The sequence below is a fragment of the Sminthopsis crassicaudata genome, chromosome 2 (assembly GCF_048593235.1).
Source record: "Sminthopsis crassicaudata isolate SCR6 chromosome 2, ASM4859323v1, whole genome shotgun sequence".
Lineage (NCBI taxonomy): Eukaryota > Metazoa > Chordata > Mammalia > Dasyuromorphia > Dasyuridae > Sminthopsis > Sminthopsis crassicaudata.
This window is the reverse complement of record NC_133618.1, coordinates 314,144,143-314,164,523: the sequence shown is the minus strand read 5'-3', so window position 1 is coordinate 314,164,523 and position 20,381 is coordinate 314,144,143. Positions and strand designations below refer to the sequence as shown.

The 20,381-nt window shown below is 34.6% G+C and overlaps 2 protein-coding genes across 4 annotated transcripts in view; one reads left to right on the top strand and one right to left on the bottom strand.

The window, feature by feature from the left end:
* The window catches only part of AREL1 (apoptosis resistant E3 ubiquitin protein ligase 1), a 61,098-nt gene extending 59,691 nt beyond the window's left edge, over positions 1 to 1,407 (bottom strand). For 2 of the 3 annotated variants that reach the window (XM_074290019.1, XM_074290025.1), the window contains exon 1: positions 1,270 to 1,399. The gene's annotated coding sequence lies outside the window, so the exon portion shown is untranslated. Of the gene's footprint in view, positions 1 to 1,269 lie in introns of all 3 variants that reach the window. The other variant, XM_074290023.1, reaches the window with a different exon arrangement.
* Positions 1,401 to 11,542, top strand: FCF1 (FCF1 rRNA-processing protein). The gene is made up of 8 exons (XM_074290026.1): positions 1,401 to 1,536; positions 1,800 to 1,867; positions 2,998 to 3,069; positions 5,650 to 5,798; positions 8,832 to 8,904; positions 9,735 to 9,822; positions 10,172 to 10,266; positions 11,301 to 11,542. Exons 1-8 carry the CDS (start codon positions 1,534 to 1,536, stop codon positions 11,347 to 11,349), a joined length of 597 nt encoding a protein of 198 aa, XP_074146127.1. The 5' UTR covers positions 1,401 to 1,533; the 3' UTR covers positions 11,350 to 11,542.
* Positions 11,543 to 20,381: the final 8,839 nt, after the last annotated feature.

The window sequence follows — 20,381 nt, the reverse complement described above, 5'->3', positions numbered from 1 at the left end:
ATCAACAATGAAAAAGCAATGATTCACACCTATAACAGGCACCAGAAGCTAGTAAAAATCAGGCACGTGTCATTAAATGACGCCTACAACTAAAAAGGAAAAGAACAAAATGGTGCCATTCCAGAAAATGGCTTTGAATTAACTAACTCTTGTCTATGGTAATTATAGCAGAAGTCTACTTATAATTCTTTAGTTCTGAATTAGCAAGAAGTGCCCATACAAACTTCCCCTACCTATAGAAAAATTTATAAGATAAACACTAATGACTTCAATAACTTTCAAATTAGTCTTTAATATAACAAGTCTAATTATGAGATGGCGCAAGTCTGAGTGTAAGTGAGATCAGGATTAGATCGTGTATTTATTCATTCAACTTTTTTAAAAGTCCCACTTGAAAAATGCACCATCTTAACATAAATAATTTGGGGGCCACTAGGTGGCGCAGTGGATAGAGCACCAGCCCTGAATTCTGGAGGACCTGAGTTCAAATTTGATCTCAGACATTTAACACTTCCTAGCTGTGTGACCCTGGGCAAGTCACTTAACCCCAGCCTCAGGGGGAAAAAAAAAAACAATTTGTAGTAGAAAGCCACAATACACGTGTATATGCACCTACATACATACATTCATATATACATATATGAGGTGCTAACTATGCTTTGTACATATGCATATACACACAATACATGTACATATACATGATGTGTACCCTTAAGTATATGCACGTGTGCTAGCTATGCACAGAAATATGCTTATAGTATGCTAACTATACACACGCATGCATAGGTGTATATGTGCGCACATGCGTATAAGTACGTATATATGTACATATACACAGTACTGTAGCTTAAAATGTCCAAGTTATTTTCAGCATGTGCGTACAGAATACGGACGCACGCACATAAGGTTTCTCTCTCAAAGATAAAAGCTATGACGCTATTTTTCTCATTTGTACCCATTATATGGTAACCACCATCGAGATTCGCGCCCAACAACTTCCGCAATGGTCTAGCCGAGACCAAAACCGTACAGCCCCATAAGCCTCCAAGCCCCTTCATGGGATGAATGCACGCATTCATCTGTCCAATGAATGAGGAATGAGTCACTCAGCCCCGGGCTGTATTCCAGGGGAGGGAAGGCGCTTCGGCCCAAGGGCATTTCAGGATCCTGACTCGCAGGGGCCACTTTCCCTGCGACCCCGAGCTCGTTAGGGGACCCTGAAGTAAGCCAAGAGCCGGAAGGATTTCCCCGCCTTAGAAGAGACGTTACCCAGAGCGGGGACTGCAGCGACACGAGGTCCCCGCCCCGCTGCCTTAGGGCAGCGCCAGCACCGAGTCCCCCGGACCGGCCGCCAACCCTGCCGGAGACCTCGGTCCCCGGTCCCGGTCCCGGTCCGGCTGGAGAAGTTCTTCCGTTTCTCAAGGAACGGACAGCATTTCCAGTTCCGGGTTTCGTGTTGCCGGAAGTCTGGGAAAGTGACGTAGAAAGTAAGCGTCGCTCTTCAGCCCTCAGATTGTGAAGGGATCGAGAAACATGGTGAGAAATTGGGAAGAGAAGGGACGTAGAGGAATGAATTTATCTTCACTAAAGAATAAAGAATTCGGAGGGGAGGGTGCAAGCCCCCCGAGCCGGGCTCTGAGGCTGTCTCTCTCCTCAGCTTCCTGCCGAGGGAATGGGTTGGGAGGGAGAGGGGTCCAGGGGCGAGGTGGAGTGTTGGTGAGGGCCCGGGAGGGGGGCGGGGAGAGGAGAATAATGATCGGCGGTATGGATTTTAACTCAAAGGTGGCCCTTGTTTTCAGGGGAAACAAAAGAAAGCGAGGAAATACGCCTCCATGAAGCGAATGCTCAGTTTACGAGACGAAAGACTGTGAGTGGTCCCGCAACTACGAACCTAAACCAGACGTTTACAGAGGAAAGTCGTTCATTTGCTTGCAGAGTTGGTCCCCGGTTCCCGGTTGGGTGTTGCCCGTTTTAAAATGTGACTTAAATTTTTGAAAACCTCCTCTGAATTCAGGGAAATAGGGAATTTCGAAAAGAATGCAAGTCTGAAAGTAAATGTTAATTTTTAAAATCTCTTTAGGAGAATTGTCTATGTAAGATTGCTTGTAATATAGCTGCTCTCAAGTAATTAGTTCCAAAAAATTTAAGTTTTGACATTCTTATAGCTTATACCACAGTTTTATTATATTTAAAGTATGGCAGAGTAGATATGGATTTGGAGGCTAGAAGACCTGCCCCACAGATTGAGGCAGTAACTTGTTTTGTGTCCTGAGGTTAATTATTCGGGCCTGTTGCTAAAAAAAAGTTTTCCCTTTCCTTGTATTCTCTTTGTTTGTTTTTTTGTTTTTTTTTACTGAAATAATTGGGGTAAGTGACTGGCCCAGGGTCACACAGCTAGGAAGTGTTAAGTGTCTGAGGCCAAATTTGAACTCGGGTCCTCCTGACTTCAGGGCTGGTGCTCTAGTCACTTCACTCACATTAAATCTTAATGCATTTGTTCTTATTTGGAGAAATATTTGAATTCCAGCGCTGATCAACCAACCCTGACTCTAACTCATTTATTCTTGTAAAGTTTGAGAAAGTGTTTGATGTGATCATTTGTCATTGGCATGTCGATTTTAATCCTTGATAAAGAAGTTGTTGATTGAGAGAAATAAAATAATTTATCTCTTTATCAACCACAAGTACTTTTTGTTTAACTAGAAGTAAATTAAAAATTCTACATTTTTAAAAAAAATATTAAGATATTTAATTAGGCAAATCTCCTAACATCCAGTATGTTATTAAGGTAATTCTCACTGCAGCCTTCAAGGAACTGATTTTACTAATAGGATAAACCAAACAAATTTAGATTTAATCATTTAGATTAAATTTAATCAACTTGACTAAGTCATTGTTCTTGTTAATGACATTAATTGAGTTGGCTATCCTTAAATTTAATACAGATTTTTTTTTAAACTAGAATGTTATTCCTAAATTTATTTTTTATTTTTTTAGAAAAGAAAAAGATAGATTAAAACCAAAAAAAAAAGAGAAGAAAGATCCCAGTGCTCTCAAAGAAAGAGAAGTGTAAGTGTTGAAGAAAATCCAAAGTTGTTCCCGGTATTTTCCCATGTCCACCTTCATCCTTGCCACCAAGCCCTCTAGAATGACTCTATGTAGTTAACAAACTTCCCTTTTAAACCTCTTCCTCTCAGATTCTTTTCATTAAGAGACTTGGCTTCTCCCAGGTAATAGTGCTTTCCTAGTCACTATCTAGCATTTCCTGAGTTTTCTTTCATACTTCTCTTATATACTGGTCCTTGAGGGTGATTTGGAATATTTTTTATTCCTCACTTCCATTTACAGGTTCTCCCTTTACCACCATCAAGTTTATGAACCAGTTAAAAATTGTAGCAGTAATTATCTATCAGTACCCAGGATACTTTCATGCATTTGTCAAGGAGTTCAGTACCTGGCTCATAATCTTTGTCTTCATCACAACTGCTACCTTTATACTAAGAAATTTCAGTACTTCATACTTCATACTCCCCTTATATATTGGTCTTTGAGAAAGGAGTAGGAATATTCTTCCCTTCACCTCTAGTTCCCTACTCTCCATCTGATTAGTCTATTCAAGTTTTTATTGATCCCCACATATCCCAATTTTCCCATTCCCTCAATTCTCTTCTGATTCACTTCAGCCCCTTTCTCCAACAAGTATTTCACTCGAACGATCAAAAAAATCTCAAAATCCCTCTATTATATCATAAGCTCTTATCATTCCATTTCTCCTTATGCCATATCTCTCCTAAATTTATTCTTTGTCCACACTGGAACCTCTAATCTCCCATCCTTTCTCAGGCTTTCACTCCTGCTGTAACTTTACTATCCCCCTTTCTCCAAACTACTTTAAATTAATTCATACCCTACTTTGCCCAGCTCCCTTGATACCTTTTTCCAAATCCTAATTCTGTTTTACACTGAGTATGTACTTCCTCCATTCCTGCTCACATCCTGCTGAACAGAGCTGGAGAAAGTCATGCAATCTAGCTAACTGTTCTACTACAAATTTATGCTATCTAATCTCAGCTCCACCCTCATCCCTGTTAGGCAGTCCTTTTACTCCTTACTAATTGGTTCAACATTCTACTCAGAATAGAGTTTGTTCCAAGCTTTAGCTTCTCTCCTCATGTTCTTTTTATCATTGCTTTTTTCTCCTTGTTGAGAATGTCACCTCATTCTTTATTGAGGAAATAGACCTTTCATCATAAGCTGCCTCTTCTCCCTTTCTCTTTATTTCTAAAACCCCTCGATAGCTTCCTTTAATCTCACTTGTATTCCATTTCTAATAAAAAATAGGACTCCTTTCATCAAGGCCAACTCTTTTTGTCCCCTTGATCTCATCTCTTCTCATCTTTTCAAATAGGTCTCCATAATCATCCTTTACATTCCTGCAGATCATAAACATATCCAAGTCTCCTATACTTAAAAATCCTCTTAGATAATATCATCCTTTCAAGCAGTTATCTCTCTTCATAGCCAGCCTCTTAGAAAAGGCATCTAAATCCATTGTCTCTAATTTCCCTCATTCTAAATCTTTTGCAATGTGGCTTCTAATAAAACTGCTGTCTCCAAAGTTACCAGTGGTCTCTCTTAATTTGACAGATCTAATGGCCTTTTCCCAGTTCTCATCTTTCTGAATTTCTTAACTGTCATTTCTCTCAAGTTTTTATAATGTTGTTTTCTACCTAACTATCTGATCACATGATTTGCTGGCTCATTGGCTTTGTAAGGTTAAGCATACTCAAAACTGGTCTGGATTTTCTCCCCTATGTACTCTTTTATTTGATGATCTCAGTAGCTTCCGTGAGTTTAGTTATCTCTATACAGATGACTTCGAAAGGAGGGGTGTGTGTGTGTGTGTGTGTGTGTGTGTGTGTGTGTGTGTGTGTGTGTGTGTGTGTGTGTGTTCCCTAAGCTATGGTCCTCTACTTCCAATTCTTTATTGAGTATTTTAAACTAGGTGTCAGATAGGCTTCTCACACTTGGGATATTCAAAATTGAGCTCATTATCTTTTCCAAAAAAATCCACCTTGCTTCTCATTTTCCCTATTTTTCTTGTGGTACCCTGGCATCAACCTGAGCATTATTGCTCCACATATGCCATCAATTTTCAGATCTTGTCATTTTTCCCACCATAATGTGTCTATCAACCCTTCCTTTTATCTTTATTTACATAGCCACAATCCTAGTTTCAGGCCCTCATCACTCTTGCATCTGTGGCAATAGCCTTTTCCACAAGTTTCTAAGTTTTGTCCTATTCCACTTTCTCTTCTTCTCAGCTGCCAGAGTAATTTTTACTGAAGTGCCCTTGTCATTTCCCCAGGAGCTCCTTGTAGCATTGGGATTCAACATAATGTCTTTATATAAAGCTCTTTAAAACTTGACCCTCAAACACTTCTCCATCTTTATCGTTTCCCAATATTCCATTTGCTGTCCAAAGTCTTTCCCTTTTTTAATCAGCATTCTTTCTAGAGCGTGTCTTGAAGAGACACTCTGAAGGAGTTTGGACACCTCTCAATTGTCACTGAACTTCAGTTGTTGTCAAGTGTGTTGTTGGTACTGAATAAAAATCATTTTACATTAATCTATATTCTTGTCTTTTAGTCCCCAGCATCCATCCTGCTTGTTCTTCCAATATAATACACAGTTGGGACCCCCTTACTACATCTTGGTTGATACCAACTTTATCAATTTCTCCATTAAGGCCAAGTTGGACTTAGTGCAGTCAATGATGGATTGTCTGTATGCCAAATGTGAGTATCATCCTGGAATAAAACTTTTTCAACATGAATTAATCAGTGAACACTTAATAAAACGTGTACTATGTGCCAGGTGCTGGGAATACAGAAGCAAAAGTGAAACAGTCTCTCCCTTAACATGTTAAGTTCCATTTACCTACAATAGTTGTGAAGGACTTTTTATTACCCTGAGAGCTTATCTTTATATTTAGTTACTAGAGCAGCTATCAGTTTTCAAGGAAATGGAATAGGGTAAAAGCATTTGATCCTTAATTCTTTTTCTAAAAGTTGCTTCGGAATTTCCTGGTGCCTATAGAACATCAAATATCAATGTATAATATTTTATAAATTCTGTAGAGCTTTCTAATTTGGAAATCATTGAATTTTTAGTATTCAGTTCTTTTTTCTTTTCAATGAGGAATGGACCTCATTTCATATTTCATATTATTTATCTAATAAGTGTTTATTGAGTGCTATAACATGTGCTTCATTGGCTCTGCAGATCAGTGCAAGTAATCCATCCACCAATATTGATTGCATGACCACTGTGACTTATCCTGTCGTTTCATAAATCCTTCATATAGCATCTGCTTTATGCTTAAGGCCTTCTTATGAATCTTTCAAGTCATCTTTTCCCCATGTTTTGCCCACATTTTCCATTTAGACATGTCATGGAGAAGACATATGCTATTCTTGTGCATAAGTTTTTATTGCTAATATTGTCATGGTAACAATGACTTTTGGTTTTTATGGAGCATAAGCTCTGCCAGTGTCTACCAAATTGAACTTGCTTCAGGTGTGGGCCTTATGTTAAGTGCTGAGCTTATCTCCAGAAAGTTTGACTAACAGAAAAAAACTTTTTTTGGTCAAAGTAGTACAATGAAATGCTTTGTTTTGAAGTGAAGGTGTTGCTATTAAGTCAGTAAAGAATGTGCCCATGTTGGTGAAATCATGGACATTCTTGAAGGACTGGCACATAAAAATTATTGATGTAATAAAATGGATAACTATAGAAAAGTTTCAGTTTTTTCATTAACCTTTGAGGATAATCCCATAAATGGTGATTCTCATATCCTCCCATAATGTTCTGTTATTTCCACACTATAATAATTTCCTGCCTCTTTGTAATAAAAGCTATTAAGCAAAACTTTTGTGATGTAACAACCATTTTTGACAATTTGACAACATCCATTACATTGCACAGCCATAGTTCCCTAGCTATATTATGAGGAGAGAGATTGTTTCATCATTTGTTTTCTGGAACCAAGATTACTCATTATAAGTTATCTGAGTTCAGCTTTGTTGTTTTGTTTTAATTTACATTATTGTAATAATTGCCTATATTGTCCTAGTTCTACTCATTTTACTCTATATCAGTTCTTATAGGTCTGCCTATATTTCTCTGGATTCCCCAAAATTATTTAATTATGTAATTTTATACTATTAAATTCATATGCCACACTTTGTTAAACCATTTCCTCACTAATAGCTGTCTACTTTTTGAGTATTTATTTAGGATTTTTGTCATTACAAAAATACTTTGAATATTTAGGTGTATATATATATAGGGCTACCTTTTTCTGTCTTTATGTCATCATGAGATGTAGCCAATCATGAGATTGTTGTGTCAAAGGATTGGGACAATTCAGAGACTTTTCTCCTACAATTCCAAATTATTTTCCAGAAGGATTACTCCATTTTAAAGTTTCACCAAGACTTATCTTAGTTTCAGCCTCTTTCAGCCCCACCAACATTGACTATTTATGTTTTTTATCATTTTTGCCACATTGAGGAGTATTGCATTTATCTTATTAATGATTTGGAGCATTCTTTCATTTCTTGATAGTTTGCGATTCTTTTGAAAAATATATTTTTGAATGCTCATCTTTTCAGAATAGCTCTTGATCTATGTTTATGCTACTTCGCTCTATGTGTCTTGATATGACTTGAATATCAGACTTTTATCAGGTATTTGATACAAATTTTTCCTATTTGAATTTTTCATATTCTAGTCATTGATTTAAATTTTATTCAATTGAAAATATTTTCTCTTTCATGATCACCTTTATTTTTTGTTTGGTTAAGAATTCTCCTAACATGAAACAATATATTTGAGGGCAGCTAGGTGGCGCAATGATTAGAGGACCAGCTCTGAAGTCAGTATCTTCCTGACTCTTTGAACTCGTCTCAGACAATTAATACTTGTGTGACCTGGGCAGATCACTTAACCCCAATTGCCTCTGCAAAAAAAAGAAAAACGAAAGAAAGAATATACTTGTGCTTTATTAATGTATTAATTTTGGCGAAGTGTTTTTTTTTTTTTTTTTTTTTTTTGCTAAAAGGAATGATTCATTGGGTAGAGGTTTGAAGAATATATTTAGAAAGATGATATAAATACAAAAAAAACACATTTTTAAAAGAATTCTAATCATGGATCTGACAGGTGCCACCTGCCACCTCTAGTTTGTTACATTTGGAGTTTATAATACAAAGAGATTTTAGATCTTTGTTCCTCTTACCCTGGAGTCTGTGAACTTGTTTCTTTAACATTTTGATAACTTTATTTTAATATAATTGGGTTTATATATATATATATATATATATATATATATATATATATATATATATATATATATATATATATATTTTATGTACTTTATGCATTTAAAAAATAATATTCTATGCAGGAAACCATAGGTTTCACAAATCTCCCAAAGAGATACATGGAACCTTTGTTTTAAATTAATTTGCTTATTAGTTTTCTCTAATTCTGTAAAGTAATCCTTTGGTGATTTGTTCTAGTTTGAAACTTACAGAGTAGTTCTAACATTTTTATTATATTGCTACTGATCAACTGTGAACAGTGTTGATGCTGATAATTTCAGTGTATGTATTTTATAACCTGCTGCTTTACTAAAATTGTTTATCATCTCAGTTTCTTTGCCAATTTTCTGGGACTTTTCTAAATAAGTCACGATATTATCAGAAAGTAAGGTCATAATATATGGGTTTCTTATATGGGTTTTTTTTTATTATTATTACATATAGGCATTCCTTGCATAACTGACTGTGTAATGGCTGAAATCGAAAAACTGGGACAGAAGTACCGAGTAGCCCTGAGGTAGGGACATACCAGGGATTCCTTTGGTCTTGTTTCATTTATTTAATGTCCTAAATTTTCTCATCTTATTAACTTAGTTAAAATTCAAGCTAATTACCCATAGAGTTGGAGGTGAGAATTCAGAGCTCTAAAATTTATAAGCAAGGATATTTTGGTTAATCATATTTTTCTACTACTTTAAAATTTTTATCTCCATATTCAATTAAAGGTGACATTTTAAGTTTCCTGTTCTCTTAAATGATATTACTGTGTCAGAACCCTGACTTAAAAGAATTTCGGTTAAATTCGATTTAAGGAAGAGCACCCCACCCTTAGTTTTCAGTTGTTTACTACAATAAAAGTGATGCTATATATAACCTGTGTTGGATTACTTACTATCTAGGGGAGGGAATAAATGAGGAGGGAGGAAAAATAATTTGAAACACAAGGTTTTGCAAGGGAAAATGCTGAAAACTACTTTTTGAAAAATAAAAAGCTTTTTTATTTAAAGTAACTATACATATTTTGTATATTTAGGTCTCTTCCCTTCTTATTTTATACCTTTCTGGTATAATATGCTTACTGGTGCTCTCACTGAATTAAGGGATATGTACAGTTTAGTAACTTGTGAAGTGCAGTTCCAACTTGCTATCCAGATTGGCATAATCTAACCTGTTCTGAACAGGATTGTTATCTATGCTTTTATTTACATCATTGATAGAACTGAACTATGTAAAGAAATGCTGCCATTAATATCTCCTTATGAATTCTGTTGTAAATCATTACTTTAAAAATGGTAGTGACCAGATTACCTAGACCTGTCTCTGAATTCAGCTTTTATATCCTTGCAGGATTGCCAAGGACCCACGATTTGAACGATTACCATGCTCACACAAAGGAACATATGCAGATGATTGCTTAGTCCAAAGGGTCACACAGGTATCCATTTTGAAGGCTCTGCTTTGTTCTTAGCCTAGAAAAAATTGCTTAATAATTGGTGAACTGTGTTCTACATATAGCCAAAAAACATCCACTTATCATGGGAAGACATTCATATGGAACCTACTCATAAGTAAGAATATTGCTTCCTGAAGGGGAAAAAAAAAAGAGAGATAAAAAGTAGCTACTGATAGTACTCTCTTGGAGTGATTAATTCTTTCACTTAGAAAACTACTTATTTTATGTGTTACATTGTTTTGGTAGCTTTTTTCATTAGTATTCTCTGTAAACAGGACAGTATCATTAGTCTATCTATTCTAGATAATCTCAGTCCTTGTTTCTCTTCCAGCACAAGTGTTACATTGTAGCTACAGTTGATCGAGATCTTAAGCGAAGAATCCGGAAGATCCCTGGAGTTCCCATCATGTACATTTCTAACCATAGGTAAGACATGTCTGAAGATAATGAATGGAATGTGGTTATTCATAATTTTATGCCCTTTCAGATATGTTTGTTCATTTAAAGATAAGATCAAAATGCAAAATTTTACAGATAATTGTGTCAAATATTTAAATAATAGTTAAATATTAAGGGGGGGTTAATAAAGTTGAAGCAGCAGGGAAAAGGACAAAAGAAAGTGCTAGGAATTAAAGTTAATGGTACTGAAATACAAGACAGTGGTGGAGGATATGGAGGTAGTTGATTTTAGACAAAGAAATCATAAATCCAAGTCTAAGATCTAAATGTGTCAGAAATCTCTCTGACATCTTGAACCTGGTTAACTAAAGGCCTATAAAAGAACTGCCTTTAATTTTTTAAGTCCATCTCCAAATCTGAAATGTTTTCTTCTTTTTCTATAATTTGGATTCTGCCTAAACAAAATTAGTGTACTCTACTACAAATTCTTTCCTCAATTTCTTTTTTTTAAATAGTATTATTTTTTTCCAAATACATATGAAGACAATTTTTGGTGTTCATTTTTTATGAAGTTTTGAGTACCAAATTTTCTCTTATACCTTCTCCACTCCCTAAGATAGGAAGCAGTTTAATATAGGTTATATATGAGCAGTCCCATGAAACATATTTTCATATTAGTTAAGATGTGAAAGAAGAAACAAAAGGAAAATTCAAAAGTGAAAATAGTATACTTCAATCTATTCAGCCTCCATCAGTTCTTTGGATGTAGATTAAATTTTTTTATCATGAGTCAGAATTGTCTTAGATTATTGAATTGCTGAAAAGAGTCAATCATAATTGATCATCATTCAATGTTGCTATTATTGTATACAGTGTTCTGTTTGTTCTTCAGCATTTCTTTCAATGCCTGAATAATTCTAGATTCTAAGATAAATTTCATACCCTTTTATGTTGCTTCAAAACCAAGAAGAGAATATCAGTCAGTTAATACAAAAGCAAAATAAAGGTCATTGAATAGATTTTTCAAGCTTTCTGAACAGTGTATTCTTTCTTTTAAATAGGTATAACATCGAGAGAATGCCAGATGACTTTGGAGCCCCTCGACTATAACAATAAGAGACTGAACTTCTGTGATGCCATTCTACAAAATATCCATACAGTTAACAAAGAAATGTCATTCTAGTCTCTTACTTGTTATATTGTGAAAATGTGCTTACAGAGACTTTATTTTATTCCAAAATGGTTTTTAAATCTTAATGAAAAAAATCATTTAATTTATATATAAATCAATTTTGTTCACACATTTCTGTAGACTGAGTTATCCTTATTGTCTCATTCTTCTTCACTGTTGGGTAATGGGTTTTAAACAAGCATTATGATGGGCCTTCTCCCCTTGACTTTGCCATTATTGTAGAAGCTGCTTCTATCTACATTTTTATTATATAAATGAGGAAAATATTTAAACTGTCACTAGATATAAAAAATAAATTTTCTTGAAGAATGTGCTGCCAGATATCTTAGGGCATATATTTCAGACTTCTAAGCAATAGTTTCTAATTTGTATTAGAATTATGAGGAACCATTTTGATAATTATACGAGTTGAAGTCAATATCCTGGGGAAATGTCTTAATTTTCTTTTCTATTGGGCCAAGTTTTTAATTGACATCTTTTACATTGCATTCATTTCCTAATAATCACTACTCCAAATGAATACAAAAACAAAGAAAAAGGAATCCAGCAGGACTAACTCATCTACAAATTCATACATGACATGAACTGTTTCATAACCACAGTCCCTCTCCAAAGAAGAGAGGTATATTCTTGAAATTTAGTGGGGTTGGGTTAAAGGGGCAGGGATGGTACAGAGGGATGATATATCGACTTGTGAAGTTCAGTCTTTACCAAATCTCTTTGGAAAGTATAATCAGTGAGATATTTTGATTGTAGGTTAAGAATGCATTTTTAATTCACTTTGAAGAAACATCTGATCATTTTGTTTTTTCCCATTTCAACCATCCTGTATTTTGTTTTTCATTCCACAAAAATTATGTACAGAACTCTACGTACCCTGTGCTAGATATTGGGGAAAAAATAGAAAGGTTAAATAAAGTAAGTTCCTGCCTTCAGGAATCAATGGGGGTACTTGACATAGATAACTTTTTCTGAAAGTTTAGAAATAGAAAATACAAATGGGACAGTACTGATGAGTCATAGAAGGGCTTTATGATATTGGAGATCAAATTATAGTTGGAGGTAAATAAGAACAAGTTAGTAGTGAAGAAAGCATTGAAGTCATGAGAGAGGGGACAGCTTAAGAGGGATGTGATTGCATGTTAAGACTATGTGATAAAAAAGAGAAATTTGTGACCCAGGTCCAAAATTGTGGTTGCATAGGATTTAAGGATTCAATGAAAGAATAGGATCCCATAGGCTAAAATTCCTTAGCAAAGTTAGAGTCCAGGAGGAATGGAAAACCCTTAAGTGATATCTTAAAAGCACAAAAGCAAAATGAAGAGTTATTTGAGGACATTTGTGTGGGTGTACTCTCAGATTTTTAAAAGATGTGTCCAGAAGCATTGGCAGATAAAATGAATACAAAAATGTAATAATCCTAAAAGAACAGGGTCAGCCAGCAGTGTTTCTACTGGGCTTATATCCCAAAGATATCTTAAAGGAGGGAAAGGGACCCATATGTGCAAAAATGTTTGTGGCAGCCTTTTTTGTAGTGGCTAGAAACTGAAAACAATGGATGCCCATCAATTGGAGAATGGCTAAATAAATTATGGTATATAAATGTCATGGAATATTATTCTGTAAGAAATGACCAACAGGATGATTTCACAGAAGCTTGGAGAGACTTACATGAATCGATGCTTAATGAAATGAGCAGAACCAGATCATTATATACTGCAATACAAGACATGATCAATTCTGATGAATATGGCTTTCTTCAACAATGACATGATACAAACTATTTCCATTTGTTCAGTGAGAAAGAAAAGCTATCTACACCCACGGGACTGTGGGAACTGAGTGTGGACCACAACATAGCATTTTCACGCTTTCTGTTGATGTTTGCTTGCATTTTGTTTTCCTTCTCAGGTTTTTTTTTTTCCCCTAGGTCGGATTTTTCTTATGCAGCAAGAGAACTATAAATATGTATACATATATTTGATTTAACATATTTTAACATATTAACATGTAATGGACTACATGCCATCTAGGGGAGAGGATGAGGGGAAGTAGGGCAAAATATGGAACAAAGTTTTGTAAGGGTCAATGTTGAAAAATTACCCATGCACATATTTTGTAAACAAAAAGCTTTAATTAAAAAAAAAAAAAAACAGGGTCAGGAACAATGAAATTCAGAATGACCCTAGGTTGGCAAGAAATGCAAAAGATAACTTTTAAAAAATTTGTTTCTATTTTTTTTCTTTTTAAGCCATATTAAGGGAAAAAGAATTAAAGATGAAAGAAGACCACTGCATGAGGCAAACAAAATGAAGAAAATGACCAACTGAAAAGAGAACTGTTCAATGCTTATTTTGTTTCTGTAATTTCTGCCATGAAGAATAATAATTGGACTAGAAAGAACAGATTGAAGGAATTTTTAAAAATGTATTAATTGCTTACCATGTGCTAAGCATTGGGGGTACATAGGGAATCATAGTACTTGCTCTCAAAGAGTATATATGTGTATATAAATTTCATAAACTATGATATCCATTATATGTGTATATTATATATGTATATATAATAATTTGTCTAACATACATAATATACATGTATACATACAATATATATATAATGTGTATATGTAGTTTTTTAAAAATCTTTCAAAATTATGAGTCCTTTAGCAGCATGTACTATGGGAGCCATCTGCATCCAAATAGAGGATTGTGGGAATTGAATGTGAATCACAACAGAGTATTTTCACCTTTTGCATTGTTTGCTTGCTTTTTTTTTTTCTTTCCCATTTTTGATCTGATTTTTTTTTTTTTGTGCAGTATAATAATTGTGGAAATATATATAGAAGAACTGTACATGGTCAATCTATATTAGATTACTTGCTGTCTAGAGGAGGGGTGGGGAAAAGGGAAGGGGAGAAAGGAGAGAGAAAAATTTGTAACAGGGTTTTGAGGGTGAATGTTGTAAAAAACTACATATTTTGAAAATAAAAGCTATTATCAAAAAAAAGAGATCATGGGTAACTGGAAAAAGGAGTTTCAATGGAATGTTAAAATCAGAAGCTGGATTGTAAGGAGTTAAGAAAAAAGGAAAAGTTAATAGATGGCCTTTCAAGGAGTTTAGTCACAAAGGGCAGAAGGGAAGGATAGAGAGTTTTTCAGGATGGGGGAGACACAAGCATGTTTATTTTTAGGCAGTAGGGAATAAACCAGTAAACAGGGATTGAAAATAAGTGATAGAGTAACAATAGGGTCAGTTTATTGAAGGAAACAATGTAAGGGAATCACTTGAACAGGTGGAGGTGTTAATCTTAGTAAGAAATAAGGGTATTTCATCATGTGAGACAGAAATAAGGAGATGATAGGAGTAGAAAGCATCTGAGTCTTATAAGATGAGGAAGAGAGGAAAGGAGAGAGCTCACAGTGAATGGCATCAATTTTTTTTCTGTAAAATATGAGACAAGATTTTCAGCTAAAAGGTTGGAGGGAGAGCCATAGATTTTAGAAGTGTTTAAAAAGTTTTGGAAAAGCTATTTTAGGAAATGGGAGAGTAAGTTGATAAAGCAGGTATAAACCAACAGCAGTAAAAAGAATTTGAAGTGAAGAGAAAGGAATTTGTCATCTCTTCCTGGTTCCATGTATAGCAGCTGTAAAATCTGGAGCACCCAAAATTAAGAGTGATTGAAGGTATAATCTTCTAATAAAGAGGTTTCTGTTAGTGCCAGAAGTCTATAAGAGAATGAAGTGAAATAATCTAGAAGGAAAAAATGGTTTATTAAAAAATATAGCCAAGGAGATTTCTGAATAGGAGGATGCATCTAAGCTCTAACCTCCTCATTACCCTAAAACTGCATGAATTGTGCCAAATAGAATAATAGGAATAAAAGGAGATGAAAGTAAATAAATTCCCCACATGCTAGTAACTACAAGGAAAACTAAACAAGAGAAAGTGATGTCATTAATTCCATTTATGCCTTGCACTTTTCACAATTTTCAGTCAGGGGCAAGCCTCTTGTGATTTTGACTATTATGACCTCATGAAGGTTCCTCTCAAAAAGTAATACATCTAAAATAGACATTTAGGAGATAGGAATGAAGGAAAGTGGTAATGTGCTAGGTCATAAGAGAGTCCAAATCCCCAACAAATAGTCCATTGTGGTTTAGAGGTGTATCACACTAGTAACAGATAAGATCCTCCATCCAACCCAGGTATACAGAGGAGCTCTAGAGTTATTTTAGAGGTTCTAGGATAGACAAGCTACACGAAGAAAGCAAAAAACAGAGAGAAGAATAAAAGAAGGATCAAGAAAATTGTGGAAATTAAGTGAACCATACTTACTGACTCCATCACGTGACTCAATTATGGTTCTAGCTATTTGATTTCTATCCAAGTATGGGTTTCTTCTAATTTCTGCTATGTAATAAAACTTTATTCAATTTTGAGAATGATGAGAAAACTATTATGTTATTTGAACTTAACCCTGCATGGCTGGAAAGTTGAACCACCTCATCCTGTTGTTTAGAGACCCATACCTAAGGACCTAAGTTATGCTGATCAGAAACCCAGTCAGATCCAAAGATTGATGCAAGAAATTTTCCCACAATTATACATCTCAAGTAACCCATGTACCAAATATGAAAAATGGCCACCTACTGGTCAATCAGTAATTATTTCCATGTTCCTTTGATTGATACACTTGGGGAGAGTGGAACACCTCTTTTTTTGGTTTTAAGGAATTGTACCTGTTCACTTTCTTCCTCTCAACTTAGAAAGTCCCTAATCTTCCTTCCAATCAGAAATCAGATTACCTAATTTTGTACCCTGGTTAATTTGTTTTCTTTTAATTTGTTGGCCTTTTTGGTTAAATTTATTTTGATACATAAAAATCTGTATTCAAGGTGTTTATAATGACTGGGGAATACATTGATCTATTTATTATGTATGTTTTACTAATAAATCTTATAGCTCAGATTATTTCTTCATTTATTTTTGATTTATCCACCACAAAACTCCATGCCTGAAACATGTGGCTAGCAGCATCCAAACCCAACCTAGCCAAAGTCTTTACACAGGACCCTGATTGCAGAAGCCAGAGAAAACAACTTCAGGGCATTCTAGGCTGGGCTGGCATGGTGGTTCCTGCCTGAGTTGAACAGCTCTTGAGCCCAGCCTGATTCTTTTAGAAGCCAGATTGCAGAAGCTAAGCCTGGGAGAATAACTTTGAGAAATTATTAGTTTTCACTGATCTCTCTTTCAGAGTCAGAACCCTGCTCAACAATGCTCAAGCAGAGTCCTTTGATTCTAGGCAAAATCCAGTCTAAGCAGTCCCTGAAGCCTAGGCAGGAACCTAACATGGGAATAAGCCCTAACCCTGGAAGCAAAGAGGAAAGACCCCAAAGTAGAGCCTACAGCAAGGAGAGAAACTGTAGTTCAGGGCCTGTAAACCCTTAGATCCTTGAAAAGAGAAGCTAAACAAATTGTGGTGTATAAATTTAATGTAATGTTCATGTGTCCTAAGAAATGATGAAATAAACAATTTCAGGAGAAAATGGGAAGGTCTATAAAAGCTGATGTAAAAAGTGCATAGAAGTGGACATAAAAGTGGATAAAAATAACTATATGAAAGGCATTACAAATAAAACAATAGACAAACTAGCAAAAAAAGAAAAGCTTGTAAATAGATGAAAGTATCCAATAAAATGAATAAATGCTTTGCAGTGAAAATGCCTGAGTAAAAGGAAAGGGTTCTAAAAAATTTAAATTATCCTTCCTCCCTCAGAAGTTATAATGGAATAATGATTTACAAAAGCATTAAAAGAAGAATTAGGGATAGAAATTAGAACAGCAATTAGAGTTCTCAAAAAAGAAATCTAAAAATCAAAGGAATAGAGTATTTAAAGCAAATGATAAAGAACCTCTCCAAAACAGTAGTTCCCAAGAAGACAAATGCATTTAGAACACAAAAATTAAAAGATAGAAGAAACATTGATAGAAATAAAAGACAAAAAAAAAAAGGTTAAAACAAATTAATTCTCTATTAGCCAAGGCAATGACTGAAGTTAAAATGTTCAGAGATAATATAAAGATCATAGGTCTTCCAAAAAGGAAAAAAAAAAATTTAATTAAATAATAGCAATCCTAGATTCCGTATCTCAGGGAACAATACAAGAACTTTCTCAAGAAGTATTGAGCACAAAGGCAAAATTGGCCACAACAGTCCCAACAAAAGCAAATTTCAAATGCAACTCAGAAAAGAACATTGTTATCAAGCCTTAACATTTTAACATAAAAAAAAAGTAACTTTAGGAGGGCAGCTAGTGGATAGAGCACACACCTGAGTTCAAATTTGTTTGAGACACTTAACACTTTCTAGCTGTGAGACCTTGGACAAGTCACTTAACCCCAATTGTCTCAGAAAAAAAAAAATTAGCATCAAATCACAAACATTGCAGACAGCCAAAGGGAATCCTTCTGCATGCCAAGATAAGAGTTTGAACCACCCAAGACATGAACCATCAAAAGAAAATTTGGAATATGATATTCTAAAAGGAGCCACTGTCCTAGTCACAATTCCAAGACAGAGAAGAATATTTGAGGTCACTCACAAACCAGAGCACAGGCCAGGAGAATAACAGATCCTACCAAAAAACTGAAAGCTTACAGACCCCAAAAACTAATTCTGAAAATAACTGCATAAAAATCCTCAAATTTTGGTCAATGCTTCTCTACCCTAGAGGCAGAGTCCAATTTTAGTAATAAAGTTAGAAAGTAAAAAAGGGAAAGTGAGCAAACAATAATAATAACAAAAAAAATCCTAATCATAAAAAGTTATGACAACAAAGAAGATCAAAACACAAACTCAGAACAAAGTCAAAATTGTTATACCCTCAAAGAAATTCAAAGAAATGTAAATTGGGTTCAGATCCAGAATTTCTGGAAGAGCTCAGAAAAGCATTTTAAAAGTCAAATAAGAGAGCTAAAGGAAAAACTGGGGGAACAAAGAGAGTGATGTGAGAAAATCATGGAAAAAAAGAGTCAATGGCTTAGTAAAGGAAATGCCCAAAAAAGGAAAATACCTAAAAAATTAATTCTTTAAAAAGCAGAATAGACTAAATGGCAAAAGAGGCACACACACACACACACACACACACACACACACACACACACACACACACACACATCAATGAATAGAAGAATACCTTGAAAAACAAAGTTGACCACATGGAAAAGATATACAAAAATTTACTAACAGGCAATGATCAATTTGCACTACAAAATATCATATCCTGAAAAGTTGAACTTTATCATAAATAGAAAAAATGAATTTTAAACAGAAGGGATGCATCAGAATCTTTTCTTCAAAAGAAACTTGAGGTGAGCAAAGCATTTCATATGCAAATTCATCAAATGAAACACAAGAAAGACAAGCATTTATAAAAAGAAAAAATTAAGTTCAATCATGCTTACATACTTCTAGAACTAAACAGTTTTTGATTTTCAAAAATTCTCTTCTTTGAAGTCTATGGAGACATAAAAGAGAATTTCTATAGCTACATTTCAAAGAGAGACCAAAAAGGAAAGAACTTGATAATTTTCCCCTGAATTAGAATCCTAGCTCCCCCATTAGTAAATTAACTTGGTAGTGAAAGGGGAATACAGAGGAAAGTAATTTATGGAAGGAAATGTAGTGAGGAAGGATTGTGGAGAAGAGAACCTATAGACACAATATTGTTGTGGTTCTTTTAGTCTTAACTTGACTGATGGGTAGTGGGACCTTTAGAGAGTACATCCAAAGTTTTGGAGAGTAGAAGCAAGGAGAAAGAGAAAACAATCTGTGGAGAGAGTAAACTTTGAAGACATGACAAGTTTCTCCAGAGATGAGGTATTAGATCCTTTAAAATGAGGGTTTTGTTTTTTTTTTTTTGAGGCAATTGGGGTTGTGACTTGCCCAGGGTCACACATCTAGGAAGTGTTAATTAAGATGAGTTTTTTCAAAGAAAAGTATTTACTTCAGAGAACTTTTACTCTAACTCTAGAAAGAGGTAATAGTTCTCAAGATCATATTCTATCTTAAGGGAGGAGTAATTTAGGTCCCCAAAGGGTCTGGGTTAAAAAGATGGGTGAAAAGGATAGGTTCATGGATCCAGAAGGATGATGCACTAGACCTAAAATGAGCAGATGATAAATGGGAGGATTTAAATTGGATCAAGTCCCATGGCTCTGGATACAAAAGTTCATGTGGGTTTACCTCTTTGAATGAGTATTTCTAGGAATTAATATCTTCAAAAGAGCTTTCAAATGAAAAAGATGGGGAAGGGAAGCATGAGAGAAAAAAAAATCACACTTTTAGATGATCTAGATAAAGGATGGAACAAAGATTGAGTCTTCTAGAAGCCCATGAATGGGAAATTAAATCCTAGAGTATAAAGAGGAATAAGGAAGAGAATGAATTAATGGATATTTATTAGGAAGGTTCCAATAGATGAATATTATGCAAACCAAAAGATGAGATAGGGTGGTACAGGGAAGATTATGTAGAGTCTGGTCTTCGAAAGGAAAAGGGAGAAGAGAAATGAGAGGGGAGAAAAGAGAAAAAAAAAAAAGGCAGAAACACATAAGAAACAGAATCAAAGTAGATAGTAGATTTATCCAAAAAATCTTATGTAGGATAGATAATAAGAAGGTAGAGAAAGTGATAATACAACAAACCATAAGGACTGAGTACTTTTTTAAAAAGGGAAAAATTAATATTACAATTTAATGGAGGAAAATACAATGATTACAATTTTGAATATGTTAGTATATAACCCAACAATCAAAGAGAATGTCAAAATAAATTTAAAAGTAAAAACCCAACAATTTTCTGCATACAAGAACTATAAAGACACATATAAAGTTAGATTTAACCTTGGGATAAAATTATTTTTATTTAATTCCTATTATCTATTTAGAA